This window comes from Salmo salar, chromosome 11 (assembly GCF_965601325.2).
Source record: "Salmo salar chromosome 11, fSalSal1, whole genome shotgun sequence".
Taxonomy (NCBI): Eukaryota; Metazoa; Chordata; class Actinopteri; order Salmoniformes; family Salmonidae; genus Salmo; species Salmo salar.
This window is the reverse complement of record NC_138301.1, coordinates 117,918,072-117,942,221: the sequence shown is the minus strand read 5'-3', so window position 1 is coordinate 117,942,221 and position 24,150 is coordinate 117,918,072. Positions and strand designations below refer to the sequence as shown.

General features: G+C 45.2%; 2 protein-coding genes across 10 annotated transcripts in view; one reads left to right on the top strand and one right to left on the bottom strand.

Annotated features, from left to right (window-relative positions):
- The window catches only part of supt20h (SPT20 homolog, SAGA complex component), a 43,791-nt gene extending 33,431 nt beyond the window's left edge, over positions 1-10,360 (top strand). For all 8 annotated transcript variants that reach the window (XM_082958308.1, XM_082958311.1, XM_082958309.1 and 5 more), the window contains one exon: positions 8,847-10,360. In XM_082958308.1, the coding sequence (XP_082814434.1) occupies positions 8,847-8,981 (135 nt within the window). In that variant the 3' untranslated portion in view covers positions 8,982-10,360. The remainder of the gene's footprint in view (positions 1-8,846) is intronic.
- Positions 10,361-11,206: 846 nt separating this feature from the next.
- On the bottom strand, positions 11,207-24,091 carry exosc8 (exosome component 8). Of its 2 annotated transcripts, XR_006757725.2 has the most exons (12): positions 23,869-24,091; positions 23,559-23,595; positions 22,500-22,563; positions 20,957-21,030; positions 20,818-20,863; positions 20,418-20,523; positions 19,615-19,660; positions 19,250-19,346; positions 17,942-18,062; positions 15,505-15,611; positions 15,192-15,336; positions 11,207-11,411 (listed from the first exon to the last, which is right to left on the bottom strand). XR_006757725.2 is itself a non-coding variant. In XM_045690213.2 (11 exons), exons 1-11 carry the CDS (start codon positions 23,994-23,996, stop codon positions 11,293-11,295), a joined length of 945 nt encoding a protein of 314 aa, XP_045546169.1. In that variant the 5' UTR covers positions 23,997-24,091; the 3' UTR covers positions 11,207-11,292. The 2 variants fall into 2 exon arrangements, 1 of the variants encoding a protein (XP_045546169.1); XM_045690213.2 differs by lacking the exon at positions 15,192-15,336.
- Positions 24,092-24,150: the final 59 nt, after the last annotated feature.

Here is a 24,150-nt window from a genome sequence, read left to right as displayed (position 1 = left end):
ACACACACACACCTAAAAGTAAAAGAATGGAATTAGGAAATATATAAATATTAGATTGAGCAATGTCGGAGTAGCAATGACTAAAATACAGTAAATTAGTATACAGTATATACATATGAAATGAGTAAAGCCCTATGTAAACATTACACATCTATATTATACATATCAATACATACAGACTGTATGTCTATATTATAAGTATCTATACATAGACTGTATATCTGTATTATACATATCTATACATAGACTGTATATCTATAGTATACATATCTATACATACAGACTGTATATCTATAGTATACATATCTATACTTACAGACTGTGTATAAGCTATATTATACATATCTTTCCATGACATAGACTGACCAGGTGAATCCAGGTGAAAGATATGATCCCTTATTGATGTCACTTGTTAAATCCACTTCAGTCAGTGTAGATGAAGGGGAGGAGACAGGTTAAAGAAGGATTTTTAAGCCTTGAGACATTTGAGACAGGGATTGTGTATGTGTGCCATTCAGAGGGTGAATGGGCAAGACATAATATATAAGTGCCTTTAAACGGGGTATGGTAGTAGGTGCCAGGTGCACTGGTTTGAGTCAAGAACTGCAACGTTGTTGGGTTTTTCAAGCGCAACTGTTTCCCATGTGTATCAAGAATTGTCCACCACCCAAAGGACATCCAGCTAACTTGACACAACTGTGGAGAGCATTGGAGTCAACATGGGCCAGCATCCCAGTGGAATGTTTTCGACATCTGGTAGAGTCCAGGTTGTTCTGGGGGGAAAGGGGGTGCAGACCTGCCAACGTGCACGCATTTTAGATACCAACTACGCAATTATCTGCCCATGTACGCAGGTACCAATCCTTGACTTCGGCGATGTCATTTACAAAATAGCCTCCAACACTCTACTCAGCAAACTGGATGTAGTCTATCACAGTGTCATCCGTTTTTGTCACCAAAGCCCCCAAAAATTACCCACCACTGCGACCTGTATGCTGGCCCTCGCTACATATTCGTCGCCAAACCCACTGGCTCCAGGTCATCTACAAGTCTTTGCTAGGTAAAGCTCACTGGTCACCATAGCAACTCCCACCCACAGCACGCGCTCCAGTCATCGCCAAAGCCAACACTTCCTTTGGCCGCCTTTCCTTCCAGTTCTCTGCTGCCAATGACTGGAAAGAATTTCAAAAATCACTGAAGCTGGAGACTTAACTTTAAGCATCAGATGTCAGAGCAGCTTACCGATCACTGTACCTGTACACAGCCCATCTGTAAATAGCCCACCCAACTACCTCATCCCCATATTATTTATCTTCTTGCTCTTTTGCACCCCAGTATTTCTACTTGCACATCATCATCTGCACATCTATCACTACAGTGTTAATGCGAAATTGTAATTATTTTGCCTCTATGGCCTATTTATTGCCTTACCTCCGTAATCTTACTACATTTGCACACACTGTACATAGACTTTTCTATTGTGTTATTGACTGTATGTTTGTTTATTCCATGTGTAACTCTGTGTTGTTGTATGTGTCGCACTGCTTTGCTTTATCTTGGCCAGGTCGCAGTTGTAAATGAGAACTTGTTCTCAACTGGCCTACCTGGTTAAATAAATGTGAAATAAAATACATGTACGAGATCCGAGTTAAAAGTACACAGAAATGAATAGGGCCTGATTTAAAAAAAAAAAAAAAAAATATTTACATTTTAATGAAAAATAAATCCACTGAGTAAATCTAACATCCCGATTCTCGAGCTGCAACACACAGACATGTACGGAGTTTGTATGAACGGACATGGAGATGAATACATCATTATTGGACGTAGCTGCCTCTCCTGTTAGTTGGACGTAGCTGCCTCGTGTCTGCCCCTCCTGTTAGTTGGATGTAGCTGCCTCGTGTCTGTCCCTCCTGTTAGTTGGACGTAGCTGCCTCGTGTCTGTCCCTCCTGTTAGTTGGACGTAGCTGCCTCGTGTCTGCCCCTCCTGTTAGTTGGATGTAGCTGCCTCGTGTCTGTCCCTCCTGTTAGTTGGACGTAGCTGCCTCGTGTCTGTCCCTCCTGTTAGTTGGACGTAGCTGCCTCGTGTCTGCCCCTCCTGTTAGTTGGACGTAGCTGCCTCGTGTCTGCCCCTCCTGTTAGTTGGACGTAGCTGCCTCGTGTCTGTCCCTCCTGTTAGTTGGACGTAGCTGCCTCGTGTCTGCCCCTCCTGTTAGTTGGACGTAGCTGCCTCGTGTCTGCCCCTCCTGTTAGTTGGACGTACCTGCCTCGTGTCCGCCCCTCCTGTTAGTTGGACGTAGCTGCCTCGTGTCTGCCTCTCCTGTTAGTTGGACGTAGCTGCCTCGTGTCTGCCCCTCCTGTTAGTTGGACGTAGCTGCCTCGTGTCTGCTCCTCCTGTTAGTTGGACGTAGCTGCCTCGTGTCTGCCCCTCCTGTTAGTTGGACGTAGCTGCCTCGTGTCTGCCCCTCCTGTTAGTTGGACGTAGCTGCCTCGTGTCTGACCCTCCTGTTAGTTGGACGTAGCTGCCTCGTGTCTGCCCCTCCTGTTAGTTGGACGTAGCTGCCTCGTGTCTGCTCCTCCTGTTAGTTGGACGTAGCTGCCTCGTGTCTGCCCCTCCTGTTAGTTGGACGTAGCTGCCTCGTGTCTGCTCCTCCTGTTAGTTGGACGTAGCTGCCTCGTGTCCGCCCCTCCTGTTAGTTGGACGTAGCTGCCTCGTGTCTGCCCCTCCTGTTAGTTGGACGTAGCTGCCTCGTGTCCGCCCCTCCTGTTAGTTGGACGTAGCTGCCTCGTGTCTGCCCCTCCTGTTAGTTGGACGTAGCTGCCTCGTGTCCGACCCTCCTGTTAGTTGGACGTAGCTGCCTCGTGTCCGCCCCTCCTGTTAGTTGGACGTAGCTGCCTCGTGTCTGCCCCTCCTGTTAGTTGGACGTAGCTGCCTCGTGTCCGCCCCTCCTGTTAGTTGGACGTAGCTGCCTCGTGTCTGCCCCTCCTGTTAGTTGGACGTAGCTGCCTCGTGTCTGACCCTCCTGTTAGTTGGACGTAGCTGCCTCGTGTCTGACCCTCCTGTTAGTTGGACGTAGCTGCCTCGTGTCCGTCCCTCCTGTTAGTTGGACGTAGCTGCCTCGTGTCTGACCCTCCTGTTAGTTGGACGTAGCTGCCTCGTGTCTGTCCCTCCTGTTAGTTGGACGTAGCTGCCTCGTGTCTGTCCCTCCTGTTAGTTGGACGTAGCTGCCTCGTGTCTGCCCCTCCTGTTAGTTGGACGTAGCTGCCTCGTGTCTGCTCCTCCTGTTAGTTGGACGTAGCTGCCTCGTGTCTGCCCCTCCTGTTAGTTGGACGTAGCTGCCTCGTGTCTGCCCCTCCTGTTAGTTGGACGTAGCTGCCTCGTGTCCGCCCCTCCTGTTAGTTGGACGTAGCTGCCTCGTGTCCGCCCCTCCTGTTAGTTGGACGTAGCTGCCTCGTGTCCGCCCCTCCTGTTAGTTGGACGTAGCTGCCTCGTGTCTGCCCCTCCTGTTAGTTGTGATGCTGAGTTTGCCGACTGTCAGCTGTACGTCAACACATGGACCAATCCCTTTTCGATTCCGTGTGTTGTGGAAAGGTAAACACTAATTGTTTCAAGGTAACATTAGCGAACATAAGATGGACATTCAGTGGCTCTAAAGTGCCAGAAGTTCATTTGCTAGTGAAACAAATTAAATGCAAATACGAAAAAATAACTGGTCGCATTTGTGCGAGTGTGATATACATTTAATTCTGGGTCCCATTAGTTGTATTTTCCACGTATCACTACGAGGATCACGAAACCTGATAAGACTGTAACTGTAATTATGATCCACGTCACACAAAAGCATTACAAAAGTATAATCAAAAATAAATATAAACATCTTGCCATTAAATGGCGACGGGAGTTTAGAAGACGGCGCAATGAAGAATGAAGAGGCAATGCTTCTAAAGTGAAGAATGAATTAGTGTCCCGTATTAGCTATAGAGGCAGTCTATAGACTCACGAACAGCCCGTGCACGAGTGTACGGGGGGGGAAAAAACAATTTGGCTATGCGCGCGACTTGAATCTCCAATTTGCCGCGCGCGTCTGGTACCCTAAAAAGTTGGCAGGTCTGAGGGTGGGCGCAACTCAATATTAGAAATGTGTTCTTAATGTTTCGTACACTCAGTGTACATATCTATACTATACATATCTATAATATAAATATCTATTCATCTACCCTGAAATATGAGACTACAGCACCACGTCCAAGTAATGCAGAAACTCTAACATACACACATCTATATACACACATCTATATACACACTACATGCCCAAAAGTAGGTGGACACCTGCTCGTTGAACATCTCATTCCAAAATCATGAGCATTAATATGGAGTTGTTCCCCCCTTTTGCTGCTATAACAGCCTCCACTCTTCTGGGAAGGCTTTCCACTAGATGTTGGAACATTGCTGCTATAACAGCCTCCACTCTTCTGGGAAGGCTTTCCACTAGATGTTGGAACATTGCTGTGGGGACTTGCTTCCATTCAGCCACAAGAGCATTAGTGAGGTTGGACACTGATGTTGGCCGATTAGGCCTGGCTCGCAGTCTGCGTTCCAATTCATTCCAAAGATTTTTGATAGGGTTGATGTCAGGGCTTCGTGCAGGCCGGTCAAGTTCTTCCACACCGATCTTAACAAACTATATGGACCTTGCTGTGTGCACGTACGTGGACATTGTCATGCTGAAACAGGAAAGGGTCTTCCCCAAACTGTTGCCACAACGTTGGAAGCACAGAATCGTCTAGAATGTGTGCGGCTGCTCGGCCATGGAAACCCATTTCATGAAGCTCCCAACGAACAGTTCTTGTGCTGACGTTGCTTCCAGAGGCAGTTTGGAACTCGGTAGTGAGTGTTGCAACCGAGGACAGATTCTTTTTTACGCTCTACGTACTTCGGCGGTCCCGTTCTGTGAGCTTGTGTTGCCTGCCAATTAGCAGCTGAGCCGCTGCTGCTTTTAGACATTTCCACTTCATAGTAACAGCACTTACAGTTAACCTGGGCAGCTCTAGCAGGGCAGAAATTTGATGAACTGACATGTTGGAAAGGTGTCATCCTATGACGGTGCCACGTTGAAAGTCACTGAGTTCTTCAGTACGGGCCATTCTACTGCCAGTGTCTGTTTATGGAGATTGCATGGCTGTGTGTTCGATTGTTATACACCTGTCAGCAACGGGTGTGGCAGAAATAGCTGAATCCACCAATTTGAAGGGGTGTCCACATACTTTTGTATATATAGTGTATCTACTAGGGGTAACCCACGGTTCAGTACGCATTTCGGTTTTGGGGTCGCATTTCGATACAGTTTAAATGGCATTCACAATGTTGCTTGCATTGTCTATTGGGCCTCTCAAGTTTCCACTCTGATGGTGTGTTTGTAACCATGTGGGAGGTGGGAATTTACTAGTTGTGAAGTCGTAAATACCATTTGGATGCTTTCATGTGATTTGAACTCGTTGAGAAACCCAGATTGGCTAATTGCCAACAAGCTGCGCCAACAATAAACTAAAAGTACAGATATTATGCTTGTAAATCAATTTTAAAGTTTATAAAATGCATTAATAGATTGCTTTTTATAAATAATATTTTGTTGCATTTAATTGGCGAAAATGCTGTTATAGAGGCCATTTCCTAGTAGTTGGCGTCAGAGGTCACCATGTGGGAGAAGTGGATGCTCACGGTGATAGACGAGTTTCCCACTAGTAATTACCAGTTGGAGTGCCGTTCAAGTGGCTTTTTCCCAGTCCTATGTGGTAAATTCCCACTTCCCACTTGGCTGCGAACGCAGCATGACACCGCCTCCTTCGGCGCCTGGTGGGCCCGTGCTATCCGGGATCTTTGGGATGTCCCTACCATGTAAAATGTCCCTACATTGTAAAATGGTAAAGAGTTTTCAGGTTAGGTAACGGTAGGGGGTTAAGGATATAGGGTTTAGAGTATGGACGTCCCAAGGATGCCGGATAGCACGGACCGTGCCAGATGCGCACTTGTGACTCTCATAAAGGAGGCGTGTCGGCAGCTCCATAGACTATTCTCGTTGAGCGCGGCGACATATGTTAACGTTTTATCCCACAGCTCTCTGTACATCGCCTTTGTAATAATCTACTGAGAAGCCAAAATGTTCCCAAACTGGAGATGTAAATGATGATGGAGGATCCTGTTGGTTTATCGACCCCACCTCTCGTCGTCATACAGAACTAGTTTCCGGCTGCGCCTCACAAAAGGACCGTTTGAAATACCCAGTTAGAAGTTGTTTTATAACGTGCATACCTCGTTGTTTTAACCGAATAGCCTGAATTGGGTTTTTTTTCAGCACAGATTTACTCAAGATGCATACAACGCAGTGTAGACATAACGGTTTTATTTTTGTAAATGTTTTTTTGTTATGTATTCAGTCGGGTTCACAGTGCGGACCGAACCGAGGTCCCCGAACCGAACGAATACATTACACCCCTAATATATCCTATCTATATTCTACATATCTATAGATCTACCCTCGTATGAGAGACGACAGCACCAGATCCAAGTAATGCAGCAACTGTAACACACTATGTACATATTATAGTTACAGATGACATTATTCAGGGACGTCAGGTTAGAGCGTTGGACTAGTAACCGAAAAGTTGCAAGTTCAAATCCCCAAGCTGACAAGGTAAAAATCTGTCGTTCTTCCCCTGAACAAGGCAGTTAACCCACTGTTCTTAGGCCATCATTGAAAATTAAGAATTTGTTCTTAACTGACTTGCCTAGTTAAATAAGGGTTCAATTAAAAAAATATTCAGATTCCACTCAAGCTACAAGTCCAAAATAATGCAGCAACTTTGACATCATACTCACTCACCCAGAACCCTTAAACGCCTGCAGACAATAATCTTACCAAGAAGACTTCTCCACATAACATGCTCCCAAAAAATAAATGTCTATTTGGATTCTTTTGCACTAATAGATTATACAAAACATATTTTTAATATAATCACCATCTTTGCATCACCAATCGTTTCAAATAGTTGTTTTTTTCTTCTTTCTATTTAGTAGCTACAGGTCCATTCCCTTCTCATTCTGAGCCCTCACACCCCGTTTATTTCTGTTGGATTGTTTAACATTGAAGTAGATATAGGAGGTTTGGTTTTACTGCTTTGATTAACTCTGCTGGTTGCTTAGCATGGGTTGTCTGTTGTTGCCGGGGTCACCGTTAATGATTAACTCTGCTGGTTGCTTAGCATGGGTTGTCTGTTGTTGCCGGGGTCACCGTTAATGAAGATCTTTCTGCTTCCGGGTCATCTTGGCCCAAAGAGAGGCTAACTTCCTTTCTGTCTGTGTCACTGGTGCTGCTTGACTGTGCCACCCCCTGCTACACTCCTAACACCCTGTCCTTACCCCCTACCCTTCCTGTGTTGAGCCCATTTCACCTCTCCCCATCTCCTAACACCCTGTCCTTACCCCCTACCCCTCCTGTGTTGAGCCCATTTCAACTCTCCCCATCTCCTAACGCCCTGTCCTTACATTTACATTTAAGTCATTTAGCAGACGCTCTTATCCAGAGCGACTTACAAATTGGTGCATTCACCTTATAATATCCAGTGGAACAACCACTTTACAATAGTGCATCTAAATCTTACCCCCTACCCCTCCTGTGTTGAGCCCATTTCACCTCTCCCCATCTCCTAACGCCCTGTCCTGACCCCCTACCCCTCCTGTGTTGAGCCCATTTCACCTCTCCCCATCTCCTAACACCCTGTCCTGACCCCCTACCCCTCCTGTGTTGAGCCCATTTCAACTCTCCCCATCTCCTAACGCCCTGTCCTTACCCCCTACCCCTCCTGTGTTGAGCCCATTTCAACTCTCCCCATCTCCTAACGCCCTGTCCTTACCCCCTCTCCCTCCTGTGATGGGCCCATTTCACCTCTCCCCATCTCCTAACACCCTGTCCTTACCCCCTCTCCCTCCTGTGATGGGCCCATTTCACCTCTCCCCATCTCCTAACACCCTGTCCTGACCCCCTACCCCTCCTGTGTTGAGCCCATTTCACCTCTCCCCATCTCCTAACCATTCCTCCCTGTCTCTCTACTCCTCTATCTTCTCCCCTCCACACTCCCTCCCTTCACTCCTCCACACTCCCTCCCTTCCTTCCTCCACACTCCCTCCCTTCCTTCCCTTCCCTCCAAGCTTCATCTCAGCTGTACTAACACAGAGCATCCTGTCTGTCTGTCTATGACACTGGTATATGCTATAGTATGTTGTTAAACTGAGAGGATGGGTGAACATGGTCCCTGGGCCTCCCATTAGTACCAGAGCCTGTTTAATCATTAAGTGAAGTATATTCCTTACTCTCTTGATTTTCCTGTATAGGAAAGCTGTTTATACAAACCAAGAATGATTTCCTCCATTAGCCTAGCTACACTTAATAATCAGCTAAATGTATCGAGACTGCTAGATTATTTCACTGATACTGTTATGGCTTCACGTGATGCTAATCTGATACTGTTATGGCTTCACGTGATGCTAATCTGATACTGTTATGGCTTCACGTGATGCTGATCTGATACTGTTATGGCTTCACGTGATGCTAATCTGATACTGTTATGGCTTCACGTGATGCTGATCTGATACTGTTATGGCTTCACGTGATGCTGATCTGATACTGTTATGGCTTCACGTGATGCTGATCTGATACTGTTATGGCTTCACGTGATGCTAATCTGGGTGCCAGTCTGTTGTTATGACGGAAGGTCCAGGTAAAGGGTTACCCAGAGTGCATGCCGTTGAACTGACCTGTTATCTCCATCTCCCTCTCTCTCTCCATCAGTTGCAATTCTTGCACCAAATGCAGCAGCAAATGGCTATGAGGGGGGCGGGGTCTCTGGGGGCGTCGCCACGGCTACATACCGCCAGCCAACCAAGAAGTAAGAGGAAGAGGAGCACACCGCAGCCCCACCCCTAATCATGACGACCTCCTACACACACACACACACACTCATAAAATGAATGACCCTCAGCCATCAAGTGAGCAATGCCACGGCACCTCCCCAAATCATGGAGAGAAACCCCCCCTTCATGAAGACATGAATGATCCAAACTGCACTCTTTCCTCCCTCACTGTGGAGACTCTCTTCCCTCCCAACTCCCTCACTGTGGACTCTGTTGCCTCCCAACTCCCTCACTGTGGACTCTGTTGCCTCCCAACTCCCTCACTGTGGACTCTGTTGCCTCCCAACTCCCTCACTGTGGACTCTTCCCACCGAACTCCCTCACTGTGGAGACTCTCTTGCCCCCCCCCTGTCTCCCTCACTGTGGAGACTCTCTTGCCCCCCCCCCTGTCTCCCTCACTGTGGAGACTCTCTTGCCTCCCAACTCCCTCACTGTGGACTCTGTTGCCTCCCAACTCCCTCACTGTGGACTCTTCCCACCGAACTCCCTCACTGTGGAGACTCTCTTGCCCCCCCCCTGTCTCCCTCACTGTGGAGACTCTCTTGCCCCCCCCCTGTCTCCCTCACTGTGGAGACTCTCTTGCCTCCCAACTCCCTCACTGTGGACTCTGTTGCCTCCCAACTCCCTCACTGTGGACTCTCTTGCCTCCCAACTCCCTCACTGTGGAGACTCTTGCCTCCCAACTCCCTCACTGTGGAGACTCTTGCCCCCCGTCTCCCTCACTGTGGAGACTCTCTTGCCCCCCGTCTCCCTCACTGTGGAGACTCTCTTGCCTCCCCTGTCTCCCTCACTGTGGAGACTCTCTTGCCTCCCCTGTCTCCCTCACTGTGGAGACTCTCTTGCCCCCCCTGTCTCCCTCACTGTGGAGACTCTTGCCTCCCCTGTCTCCCTCACTGTGGAGACTACAGGCAAAAATACTTATTGTTTGTCTTTTTGTAGCTGAGAGAAGATGAAATGTATCATGTAATAATGGATAACACTTTCACCCAGCAGCATAACACGTTATGTCACGGTCATAACCATGCCATAACACTGTCATGACACATATTTAGACCTGTTGTGACATATATTGCGTTATATGGCTGGTTATGACACCTACATTAAGTGTCAAAACATTCCATTGCACCATAACCTACGTGTCAACAGTACATTTATGTTATAACATTTTCTGAAATTTACCATATTAAATATTAATTGTAATTGCGTACACATTGATGTCAGACCAAGTCCAATGCTCTGTTGCTGATGACTCGGATGAAAGCAGGAGCAGGACAAGACACCCTCTTTGTGACTGACATAAGGACATCTACGTGAAAGGACTGACTATGACGGTCATAATGCTTCATGAGTGTCATAAAGTGTATTTTCTACAATAAAAAAAAAAAAACATGACTATAAAGAATTCATTACAACAAAGAATTTAAAAAAAATTAAAAATAAACTTGGCCTGGGAATTATTATTTTTTTATTTAGTGTGGGTTTTGACATTTATGCAGGGGTCATAGCCAGCCATAACATAATGCAATATGTCACAACAGGTGTAAATATATGGGTCATGACAGTGTTATGACACTGGGTGTCAAGTAAAAGTGTTACCAATAATGATTTTGGTTGGTATGGCCGGGCGTGTGAGCCTGAACCGGGTTGTCCCGACGACCATAGAACGGTTTTTTGTTTTTTTTAGAAACAGAACCTGCCGTTTTTAAAAGAACCTATTTTTGAAATGTGTTAGAAAATGAAGATGGGTTCTTTTGTTTAGTGGGAGGGGTTTCCTACCCTACTGCTGTCCTGTCATGTCCCCGTATCATGCCACTGTGTCCTCTATGGTGACTCAAACAGAGCCAAACTCATGGACGGACACTGACTGCACGGCACAACTCCGAAGACTCCTCGTGAACGACCGTGCCTGATTCTCCAATGGTTTTGGGTGCATCTGAAAATAGTACATTATTCCCTTCATAGTGCACTACTTTTGATCAGGCTCTGGTTAAAACTAGTGCACTATGTAGGAAATAGAGTGCCATTTACGGTCACAGAATAGCTCTCTCTGCGGGAAGATAATCTTGACTCTGATTGGATGATCATGACGCTGAACACAACAGAGTACTTGTTTTCCCGGCATGCAAGTGCGTTTTTCATACGGCATTTTCTTGTACTAGTGGGGACGGCTGGGCAGTCAAGAACAAGTGTATATTTGTGTGTGACATTTCTGGGATACTGAGGCAGAATGTTTTAAAATGGTCTTTATCAGCAGTTTATTGTGATAAAGAAAATATATATATTGACAGGAAAATACAACTTTTAGAGAAAAAACGTGTGTGTGTTTATTTCGGTGTCTTGGCGCTCTGTATGACTTTGTCGATGAGTTTGCGGACCTCCTTATGTCTCGTCGTGGCTCGGCTGATACAATTCTGAAGCTTCTCACCTGATAATGATGTACCACCTGGAAAAGATGCAACAGAGGAGAGTGTTCAGACAACAGCTGACCCGTGAACTTGAGTTATTTTTAAGAGATCAGAAAGTATTCACACCCCTTGACTTATTCCACATTGTTGTTACAGCCTGAATTCAAAATGGATGAAACTCATTTCTTTCCTCACACAGCTACACACAATATCCCATAATGATAAAGTGAAAATGTTTTTAGACATTTTTTGCAAATTTGAAAATGAAATACAGAATTCTTTATTTTATTCACACCCGTAAGTCAATAAAAAAAATCACCTGTGGCAGTGATTACAGCTGTGAGTCTTTCTGGGTAAGTCCAAGAGCTTTGCACAATATTATTTTCAAGCTCTGTCAAGTTGTTTGTCATTACTAGACAGCCATTTTCAAGTCTTGAGATGGATTTATGCTGATTTTAATTCAAAACTGTAACTGGGCCACTCGGGAACATTCAATGTCTTAGTAACTCCAGTGTATATTTGGTCTTGTGTTGTAGGTTATTGTCCTGCTGAAAGGTGAATCTCTCTCACAGTGTCTGTTGGAAAGCAGACAACCAGGTTTTCCTCTAGGATTTTGCCTGTGCTTAGCTCCATTCTGTTTCTTTTTATCCCCCCCCCCAAAAAAAACTCCCTAGTCCTTGTCGATGACAAGCATACCCATAACATGATGCAGCTACCACCATGAAGAGTGATTCTCAGTGATGTGTTGGCTTGCCCCAAACATAATGGTTAGTATTGTCGCAGTTTTACTTTAGTGCCTTGTTGCAATCATTTTTATTCTTCCTCAGTTTAATGGCTGTGATAGGAGAAAACAAACTTCTTTTTAAATTCACCATTGGTGAAATCCCTCTCCGGCAACTGAGTTAGGAAGGACACCTGTATCTTTGTGTTGACCAGGAGTATTGATACACCATCTGAAGTGTAATTAATAACTTCACCCTACTCAAAGGGATATTCAATGTCTGCTTTTTTTTTTTACCCATCTTCCAATAGGTGACCTTCTTTGCGAGGCATTGGAAAACCTCCCTGGTCTTTGTAATTCACTGATCGACAGAGGGACCTTACATATACTGTAATTGTATATGTGGGGTACAGCGATGAGGTAGTCAAATCACAAACATTATTATTGCACACAGAGTGACTCCATGCAACTTATTAAGCATATTTCTCTCCTGAACTTATTGATTTAAGACATTTCAGCTTTTCATTTGTAAACATTCCTAAATAGATAATTCCACTTTGAAATTATGGGGTATTGTGTCTAGGACAGTGATAATCTTAATAATTATTTTTTTTATTTTTTATCAGGCTATAAACACAAAAATGTGAAAAAGTAAAGTGGTCTGAATACCCCCGAATGCACTGTATATTGGGGAAGGGGTTTAGGCTTGTTTTGGGACTGGGTTGAGAAGAGTGGATTTGGTTCTGGGCAGTGAAGACTAGGGAGGGGCTAACAATAAATATTTCAAATGTTATTCGCCAAATACAACAGGTGTAGAACTTACCATTAAATGCTTACTTACAAGCCCTTAAAAACAACAGTGTAGTTAAGAAAATATAACTAAATAACAGTAGCGAAGCCATATAAAGGGGGTACCAGTTAGTTGAGGTAATATGTACATGTAGGTAGGGTTATTAAAGTGACCTATGCATAGATAATAACAGAGTAGCAGGAGCGAAGAAAAAAAAAAAGGGGTCAATGAAAATAGCCGGTCACCATTTCATCAACAGTTCAGCAGTCTTATGGCTTGGGGGTAGAAGCTGTTAAGGAGCCTTTTGGTCCTAGACTTGGCGCTCCGGTACCGCTTGCCGTGCGGTAGCAGAGAGAACAGTCTATGACTTAGATGGCTGGAATCTTTGACAATTTTTAGGGCCTTCCTCTGACACCGCCTGGTATAGAGGTATTGGATGGCAGAAAGCTTTGCCCCAGTGATGTACTGGGCTGTAAGCATTACCCTCTGTAGCGCCTTATGGTCGGATGATGAGCAGTTGCCATACCAGGCGGTGATGCAACTAGTCAGGGTGCTCTCGATGGTGCAGCTGTAAAACATTTTGAGGATCTGGGGACCCATGACAAATCTTTTCAGTCTCCTGAGGGGGAATGAGCTTTGTCGTGCCCTCTTCACGACTGTCTTGGTGTGTTTGGACCATGTTAGTTTGTTGGTGATGTGGACACCGAGGAACTTGAAGCTCTCAACCTGCTCCACTGTAGCCCCATCAATGTGAACGGGGGCGTGCTCAGTCCTCTTCCTGTAGTCCACGATCAGTTCCTTTGTCTTGCTCATGTTGAGGGAGAGGTTGTTGTCCTGGCACCACACTGCCAGGTCTCTGACCTCCCTATAGGCTGTCTCATCGTTGTCTGTGATCAGCCCTACCACCATTGTGTCATCGGCAAACTTGATGTTGCAGTGTGCTTGGCCACGCAGTCTATGGGTGAACAGGGAGTACAGGAGGGGACTAAGCACACACCCCTGAGGGGCCCAGGTGTTAAGGATCAACGTGGCAGATGTGTTGCTACCTACCCTTACCACCTGGGGGTGGCCCGTCAGGAAGTCCAGGATCCAGTTGCAGAAGGAGGTGTTTAGTCCCAGGATCCTTAGCTGAGTGATGAGCTTTAAGGGCACTATGGGGTTGAACGCTGAGCTGTAGTCAATGAAAAGCATTTTCACGTAGGTGTTTATTTTGTCCAGGTGGGAAAGGGCAGTGTGGAGTGCAATAGAGATTGCGTTATCTGTGGATGTGTAGGGGCTGTATTGGAATTGTAGTGGGTCTAGGGTTTCTGGGATGATGGTGTTGTGAGCCATGACCAGCCTTTTAAAGAATTTCATGGCTACAAATGTGAGTGCTACGGGTCGGTAGTCATTTGGTTAGAGCGTTGGGCCAGTAACCAGCAGGTAGCCTAGTGGTTAGAGCGTTGGGCCAGTAACCAGCAGGTAGCCTAGTGGTTAGAGCGTTGGGCCAGTAACCAGCAGGTAGCCTAGTGGTTAGAGCGTTGGGCCAGTAACCAGCAGGTAGCCTAGTGGTTAGAGCGTTGGGCCAGTAACCAGCAGGTAGCCTAGTGGTTAGAGCGTTGGGCCAGTAACCAGCAGGTAGCCTAGTGGTTAGAGCGTTGGGCCAGTAACCAGCAGGTAGCCTAGTGGTTAGAGCGTTGGGCCAGTAACCGAAACTGACAAGGTAAAAATCTGTCGTTCTGCCCTTGATCAAGGCAGTTAACCCACTGTTCCCCGGGCGCTGAAGATGTGGATGTCGATTACGGCAGGCCCGCCCGCACCTCTCTGATTCAGAGGGGTTGAGTTAAATGCGGAAGACACATTTCAGTTGGACAACTGACTAGGTATCCCCCTTTCCCTTTTCTCATTTAGGCAGAATACCTTGGTGTTCTTGGGCACAGGGACTATGAGGTATTACAGACTCAGTCAGGGAGAGGTTTGAAAATGTCAGTGAAGACACTTGCCAGTTGGTCAGCTCATGCTCTGAGTACACGTCCTGGTAATCGGTCTGTGGATGTTGACCTGTTTAAAGGTCTTACTCACATTGGCTACGGAGAGCGTGATCATACAGTCGTCTGGAAAAGCTGGTGCTCTCATGCATGTTTCAGTGTTGCTTGCCTCGAAGCGAGCATAGAGGACATTTAGCTCGTCTGGTAGGGTTGCGTCCCTGGGCAGCTCGTGGCTGGTTTTCCCTTTGTAATTGGTAATAGTTTGCAAGCCCTGCCACATCCAACGAGTGTCAGAACCAGTGTAGTAGGATTCAATCTTAGTCCTGTATTGACGTTTTACCTGTGATGGTTCGTCCGAGGGCGGGATTTCTTATAAGCGTCCGGATTAGTGTCTCGCTCCTTGAAAGCGGCACCTCTAGCCTTCAGCTCAGTGAGGATGTTTCCTGTAATCTATGGCCTCTGGTTGGGATATGTACATGCAGTCACTGTGGGGACAACATCAGATGATTTGGGTCTGGGTAGTGGCAAGGTAGTGGTAGATTTAGTACTGAGCAGTGATGACTAGGGAAAAAGCTAGAGATTGACAGGCGGGTTAGGGGACCAGGCAGCGTCTATAGGAGCGGTTAGGGGACTAGACAGTCTGGTTCTCTGACCTGGCTTGTGGAGGGCGCAGAGTCGCTCTTCCTCGTCTGTTACCACTGTGATTGTGGCTGTAGACAGGCTCTCTTCCTCAGCGGTGGGGTCGACAATCATTATAGAGCTACACAGGACAGACAACACAGTGGTCACCAACCAGTCGATCACAATCACCTGATCCATCTTCCAAGGCATTACTAGTCGATCACCAAACTTTTCTGCAGAAAAGCCAACGATAAAGACTTGCGCTTCTTTTTGTTGGCTTTGTGTTGCCCTGTTGGCAGTAGTTACACTTGGTTCAGAAGCCCTGTTGGCAGTAGTTACACTTGGTTCAGAAGCCCTGTTGGCAGTAGTTACACTTGATTCAGAAGCCCTGTTGGCAGTAGTTACACTTGGTTCAGAAGCCCTGTTGGCAGTAGTTACACTTGATTCAGAAGCCCTGTTGGCAGTAGTTACACTTGGTTCAGAAGCCCTGTTGGCAGTAGTTACACTTGATTCAGAAGCCCTGTTGGCAGTAGTTACACTTGGTTCAGAAGCCCTGTTGGCAGTAGTTACACTTGATTCAGAAGCCCTGTTGGCGGTAGTTACACTTGGTTCAGAAGCCCTGTTGGCGGTAGTTACACTTGGTTCAGAAGCCCTGTATCGATAGCCCTGCGGTTTTGTTATTATTAGCATCTCGTTGTGTTTATTTTAATATTGAGGAGTATTTCACTTTCTCTGGTCATAGGAACAACAGTAATTTGTGCCTGAGGTAGATGCAGTGTGACTTGAGTTTCTCCATCAGGTGGAAGACTGTGTCCCCTCTCTCTGGTCAGTCTCACCAGAGGAAAGGAAAGAGAGAGAAGGCAGGTACCGTGAGAGACAGACCCTCTGCTGCTCTCCTCCTTCACCTGAGACTAATGCCATGTTCAAAACACCTGGGAACTCTAAGACTTCCGACTTCAGTATGTTCAAGACAACTGGGAACTCGGGGGGGAAAGAAACGATATCCAACTGGGAAATCTCGTTTTGAACGGTTATCCAACTCAGTCGTAAAAATCTGCCATCTTTACAGATCTCCGACTTTCCGACCTAAAGACCACTGACGTACGGTTTGACCTTGTTGTTTTTCAAGTTGTCTTGAAAGCACCATGATCATCTGATGCAGGTACTATCAGTCCAGTAAAATAAAATAGCTCATTATTTGAAAAATATTTATATTTATGCTCAGGTGTGCCTCGCAAGTGCTACACCAACTGATCTAGTTCGTCATCAAAGCTCCAGTTTTGAAATAGAATATGCTGTGATAATGCATCAGGCCAGGCATATAGCCAATATGCTGTGATAATGCATCAGGCCAGGCATATAGCCAATATGCTGTGATAATGCATCAGGCCAGGCATATAGTCAATATGCTGTGATAATGCATCAGGCCAGGCATATAGTCAATATGCTGTGATAATGCATCAGGCCAGGCATATAGTCAATATGCTGTGATAATGCATCAGGCCAGGCATATAGTCAATATGCTGTGATAATGCATCAGGCCAGGCATATAGTCAATATGCTGTGATAATGCATCAGGCCAGGCATATAGTCAATATGCTGTGATAATGCATCAGGCCAGGCATATAGTCAATATGCTGTGATAATGCATCAGGCCAGGCATATAGTCAATATGCTGTGATAATGCATCAGGCCAGGCATATAGTCAATATGCTGTGATAATGCATCAGGCCAGGCATATAGTCAATATGCTGTGATAATGCATCAGGCCAGGCATATAGTCAATATGCTGTGATAATATATCAGGCCAGGCACATAGCCAATATGCTGTGATAATGCATCAGGCCAGGCACATAGCCAATATGCTGTGATAATGTATCAGGCCAGGCATATAGCCAATATGCTGTGATAATGTATCAGGCCAGGCATATAGTCAATATGCTGTGATAATGTATCAGGCCAGGCATATAGTCAATATGCTGTGATAATGTATCAGGCCAGGCATATAGCCAATATGCTGTGATACTGTATCAGGCCAGGCATATAGCCAATATGCTGTGATAATGTATCAGGCCAGGCATATAGTCAATATGCTGTGATAATGTATCAGGCCAGGCATATAGCCAATATGCTGTGATAATGCATCAGGCCAGGCATATAGCCAATATGCTGTGATAATGTATTAGACCTACTGCACGGTTAATGGTATATTTTTTAAGTCATAAAAAAAAAAAAAAAATTGTAGCAGCAGATCTCGGATGTTTTTTTTTTTACTGTGAAAGTGATCTTGACTCAGAAAATGTTGGTGACCACTGATATAATACACATCTACGATAACTCGCATCACAATAAGTCCATAGTAAATCATTATAATTCACATAGTTTAAAAATGAAGCTGAAAATCTCCTTTCTGGGCGTGAAATAAAAACAGGAAACGGTCCTGAGTGATGGTGAATGAAAGACACTCACTCGTCAAACACGATGAAAGAGGCTCCTACGGGGTGTTTGTGGATGTTCAGACTTCTCCTGCTCTCCAGGTTCACCTCAGGAGCCTCTGTCTCTTTGTTGACTGTCACCTCTGGGAGACGTGCTGAGTGAAACCAGGGACAATAACATTATATATTATAGCAAAACACCAAAACACCGAATTCCTCATTTTCCCTAAGGTCATACTAAGAAAATGATGTACCGTAAATTCCGGACTATAAACCGCAACTTTTTTCCCCAGGCGTTTAACCTCGCGGCTTAAACAATGACACGGCTAATATATGGATTTTTCCCGCTTTCAACATTTTTTTTCTCAAAAAAAAAATAAACACATTCTATGATGTGCTCAGTATTCTGGCGGCATGAAGCTCTCATTAGACCAATGAAATTGCCGAACGGGTTAAGGTCAAACAACTTTTTTGTTTACTGTTTAGATTAAATCGAGCGCTCTCAAACTTCCCATCATTCTGATTACGGTAGTCATTTTGTCACCCTCATCATGGCAAAGACACGGAGAAATGCATATGATGCAGCTCTCAAGTTGAAGGCGATTGATCTGGCTGTTGGAAAAGGAAATAGAGCTGCTGCACGGGAGCTTGGTCTTAATGAGTCGATAAGACGTTGGAAACAGCAGCGTGAGGAATTGACTCAGTGCAAAAGACAACTAAAGCTTACTGCTAATTTTTTATTTTTTGTTACAAGCCGTGCTTCGTTAAAGCCTATTTATTTTTGTTACAAGCCGTGTTTCGTTAAAGCCTAATTATTTTTATTACAAGCCGTGTTTCGTTAAAGCCTGTGTAAAGTTAATTTGTTTCAATGTACCGGTAGGCACCTGCGGCTTATAGACATGTGCGGCTTATTTATGTTCAAAATAATATATATTTTTTTTAATTGAGTGGGTGTGGCTTATATTCAGGTGCGCTTAATAGTCCGGAAATTACGGTACAGCCATAAGGTCAATACGATCAGACAGGATACTCTAAGACAGGAAGTGACACAGTGTCACAGACAGGATCTGAACCTGGGTCTCCAACGGGGGGGGAGAAACCAGAGAGTCTTGACTGCCAGACCAAGACGAAAATCCTCCTGACACTGGTTTTGGGTTACCACCAGAAATCCTGAGCCACAGTCATGTACACGACAACAGCACGGTGAAAACGTTAGTCGGATTACGTCACAAAATGTTTTGTCTGTTGGAAATGCTTGGTTTTTTTCTCTCGTTGCGAAACATTTTCTGTTGAAAAATGTTTTGCAACGCAATCTGACTAATGAATAGACCCCAGGTCTCACCGTTCTTAAGAGCAGCCAGCAGGGCGATGAGACAGGCGTCCAACAAGTTTCCATCGAAGTCCAGACACATGATGTCACAGTACAGGACCCAGCACAGCTGGGGAGCAGCAGAGCCAAGTATCAGAGTCACAGCTGAGAACTAGAATCAGTAACAGGCAATCTGAGGTCGCTGAGGTCAAGTTCAATTCCAATCAATTCTCTACAATGCTTTTCAACGAGGTACATTTGGAATGTGGTTTACTTTCTGAATTGCAATGGAATTGACCCCCAACCCTGGTAGACTATATGCATTAAGCTGTGAAAGTAAAACAGTGTGTAACAGTGCTCTCAGTGTGTCACATGGTGAAGTTATTAAACATAACTACCTTTCCTTTCACAATGCATAAGTCCTCTTTCTGGATGACGGCAGAGCTGCGAGGAAAAATGATGTTAAAAACATCCACGTAATAAACGACATTTGAAATGCCAGTAACCGTTTTAAGGCTTGTCAAACAGCTCTTACACTAAAAAAGGTATGGTCATCCTTTTCACAGTATTATTCAACCTTATAGTGTGGAGCTATACACGGAGTGGACAAAACATTAGGAACACCTGCTCTTTCCATGACAGACTTAGCAGGTGAACCAGGGCGCTGAACCCTTATTGATGTCACGTGTTAAATCCACTTCAGTCAGTGTAGATGAAGGGGAGGAGACAGGTTAAAGAAGGATTTTTAAGCCTTGAAACAATTGAGACATAGATTATGTATGTGTGCCATTCAGAGGGTGAATGGATAAGACAAAAGATTTAAGTGCCTTTAAACGGGGTATGGTAGTAGGTGCCAGGCGCACAGGTTTGAGTCAAGAACTGCAACGCTGTTGGGTTTTTCACACTCAACAGTTTCCCATGTGTATCAAGAATTGTCCACCACTCAAAGGACATCCAGCCAACTTGACACAACTGTGAGAAGCATTGGAGTCAACATGGGCCAGCATCCCAGTGGAACACTTTCGACACCTTGTAGGGCGAGTTTCATGCCCTGACGAATTGAGGCTGTTCTGAGGGCAAAAGGGGAGAGTGCAACTCAATATTAGGAAGGTGTTCTTAATATTTTGTACACTCAGTGTATATAAAAACAGGAAAATCATGTTTTTGACTGCGCTGGACCTTTAAATATACACTGTGTTACCTCTCTATGACATCAGCGATGAACTGGCTGGCGGCCTGAGCCCGTTCCCCAGGTGGTCCAGGACGGAACCGTGATGAACACAGAGGAGGCAGGTCTACATTGGGTACTGAGAGAGAGAGACAGGTCAAATACACAAACACACACAGACGTATACATACAGTATATACACACACACAGGTCAAATACACAGATACATACAGTATGTACACACACACACACACACACACAGGTCAAATACACAAACAGATACATACAGTATGTACACACACATGCTACTCAGCAAGGGAATGTAAAGTTGTTGAAACATTAACTAGTCATGTTTTTTGCTCTAGATCTTGGTAGAAATGCTATAAAGAAATTCCAAAAGGTAACTCTTCCACTTATTAGTTTTTCCACTTACCAATGTAACCTTTATTGGGTGCATCCACTGGTGGGTTTGCCAGTTCCTGTGGATAAAATACAACGGGGAATGAGTTGGGCTGTGAGGCTCACCAAAGTCCTGCTTTAGAGGTTTACTTGAGGAGAGGTTTACTATTCACCCCTTTGATGCCACACATGACTGTGGTGTTTCCAATCTTTACCAGGGCTGAGCCGTCTGCTGTGGATATAGAACCTGGAGAGAAGATGGAACAGGATGAGGGAGAGAGAGAGACACATGGGGGAGAGAGAGAGACAGACATGGGGGAGATGGAAGAGGATGAGAGAGAGAGACAGACATGGGGGAGATGGAAGAGGATGAGAGAGAGAGAGAGAGAGACAGAAGAGGATGAGAGAGAGAGAGAGACAGACATGGGGGAGATGGAAGAGGATGAGAGAGAGACATGGGGGAGATGGAAGAGGATGAGAGAGAGAGAGAGAGAGACATGGGGGAGATGGAAGAGGATATGACGGAGAGAGACATGGGGGAGATGGAAGAGGATATGACAGAGAGAGACAGACATGGGGGAGATGGAAGAGGATATGACAGAGAGAGACAGACATGGGGGAGATGGAAGAGGATATGACAGAGAGAGACAGACATGGGGGAGATGGAAGAGGATATGACAGAGAGAGACATGGGGGAGATGGAAGAGGATATGACAGAGAGAGACATGGGGGAGATGGAAGAGGATATGACAGAGAGACAGACATGGGGGAGATGGAAGAGGATATGACGGAGAGACAGACATGGGGGAGATGGAAGAGGATATGACAGAGAGAGACAGACATGGGGGAGATGGAAGAGGATATGACAGAGAGAGACATGGGGGAGATGGAAGAGGATATGACAGAGAGACAGACATGGGGGAGATGGAAGAGGATATGACAGAGAGACAGACATGGGGGAGATGGAAGAGGATATGACAGAGAGAGACAGACATGGGGGAGATGGAAGAGGATATGACAGAGAGAGACAGACATGGGGGAGATGGAAGAGGATATGACAGAGAGACAGACATGGGGAGATGGAAGAGGATGAGAGAGAGAGACAGACATGGGGGAGATGGAAGAGGATGAGAGAGAGAGACAGACATGGGGGAGATGGAAGAGGATGAGAGAGAGAGACAGACATGGGGGAGATGGAAGAGGATGAGAGAGAGAGAGACACATGGGGGAGATGGAAGAGGATGAGAGAGAGAGAGAGACATGGGGGAGATGGAAGAGGATGAGAGAGAGAGACAGACATGGGGGAGATGGAAGAGGATGAGAGAGAGAGAGAGACATGGGGGAGATGGAAGAGGATGAGAGAGAGAGACAGACATGGGGGAGATGGAAGAGGATGAGAGAGAGAGACAGACATGGGGGAGATGGAAGAGGATGAGAGAGAGAGAGAGACATGGGGAGATGGAAGAGGATATGACGGAGAGAGACATGGGGGAGATGGAAGAGGATATGACAGAGAGAGACAGACATGGGGGAGATGGAAGAGGATATGACGGAGAGAGACATGGGGGAGATGGAAGAGGATATGACAGAGAGACAGACATGGGGGAGATGGAAGAGGATATGACAGAGAGAGACAGACATGGGGGAGATGGAAGAGGATATGACAGAGAGAGACACATGGGGGGGTAGAACTGATCACAGTTCAGTTGTTCTCACCTATATTCAATGTAGTGGTTCTGAATTCACCCAGCTCTCTTCCATCAGGACGGCAGTTCTCTTTCTGCAGAGAACAGTTCACCATTGCCATCATGGTTTGTTAAGGGAATCATATTCTAACAGTTCACCATTACTATCATGGTTTGTTAAGGGAATCATATTCTAACAGTTCACTATTGCCATCATGGTTTGTTCAAGGAATCATATTGTAACAGTTCACCATTACTATCATGGTTTGTTAAGGGAATCATATTCTAACAGTTCACTATTACTATCATGGTTTGTTCAAGGAATCATATTCTAACAGTTCACTATTACCATCATGGTTTGTTAAGGGAATCATATTCTAACAGTTCACTATTGCCATCATGGTTTGTTCAAGGAATCATATTGTAACAGTTCACCATTACTATCATGGTTTGTTAAGGGAATCATATTCTAACAGTTCACTATTACTATCATGGTTTGTTCAAGGAATCATATTCTAACAGTTCACTATTACCATCATGGTTTGTTCAGGGAATCATATTCTAACAGTTCACCATTACCATCATGGTTTGTTCAAGGAATCATATTCTAACAGTTCACCATTACCATCATGGTTTGTTCAGGGAATCATATTCTAACAGTTCACTATTACTATCATGGTTAAGGGAATCATATTCTAACAGTTCACTATTACTATCATGGTTTGTTCAAGGAATCACATTCTAACAGTTCACCATTACTATCATGGTTTGTTAAGGGAATCATATTCTAACAGTTCACCATTACCATCATGGTTTGTTCAGGGAATCACATCCTAGCAGTCAGTATCAAGTCCACATAACTAGTCTTACATTTACAAAGTGGGAAAGTCATGCGTAAGACAGAGGAGGCTGTTGAGGGGAGGACGGCTCATAATAATGTCTGGAATGGAACAAATGGAATTGGCATCAAACACCTGGAAACCATGTGTTAGGTGTATTTGATACCATTCCACTCCAGCCATTACCACGAGCCCGTCCTCCCCAATTAAGGCCCCACCAACCTCCTGTGGTGTAAAACTGGACTACTAACCAAAAAACTCCGGTGGTATTCCAAGGGCTCAGCAGTTCTGGGGACAGAGATTCAATTAGTTGGTTAACTAGAATAACTGACTTCTTCTAAGTGACTAGCTAGCTAACGTTAGTAGTGCCAGTAGCCTGTAAGGTCTGTCGGTTTGGGAAACCGTTACTGGTTAGCCTAAACAGCTATTACACGATTAGCCTGCGTGTCGAACAAACCACTGTTCCTTGGGTAGTTTGGGTAGTCTTATCATTTCAGAGACATGTAAGAATCTCAGACCGTTCATAGAGACCATTTGATGAATGTAAAAATGCAAACTTACTTGAATCCAGCCGCCATGGTGTTTTTTGTTAACCACGTGGGTTCGTCCAATGTTCTGACGTCAGAACGGAAGCCCACAAAATTCATTTCGGTTCCTCGGGAAACCAAATTTATTAACAAGTGTTTCATTGTATCGCAAAGTTATAGCGATACCAGAGATCAACTTACACATTTAAGCCTTGAATTCATTCTTGTAAAATAAAAGGTTAGAAGACAAAGAATAATCGTTGCACACTTCGCCCTCCAAGCCAGCAGGGGTCCTAGTTTCATTCGATGTAAACAG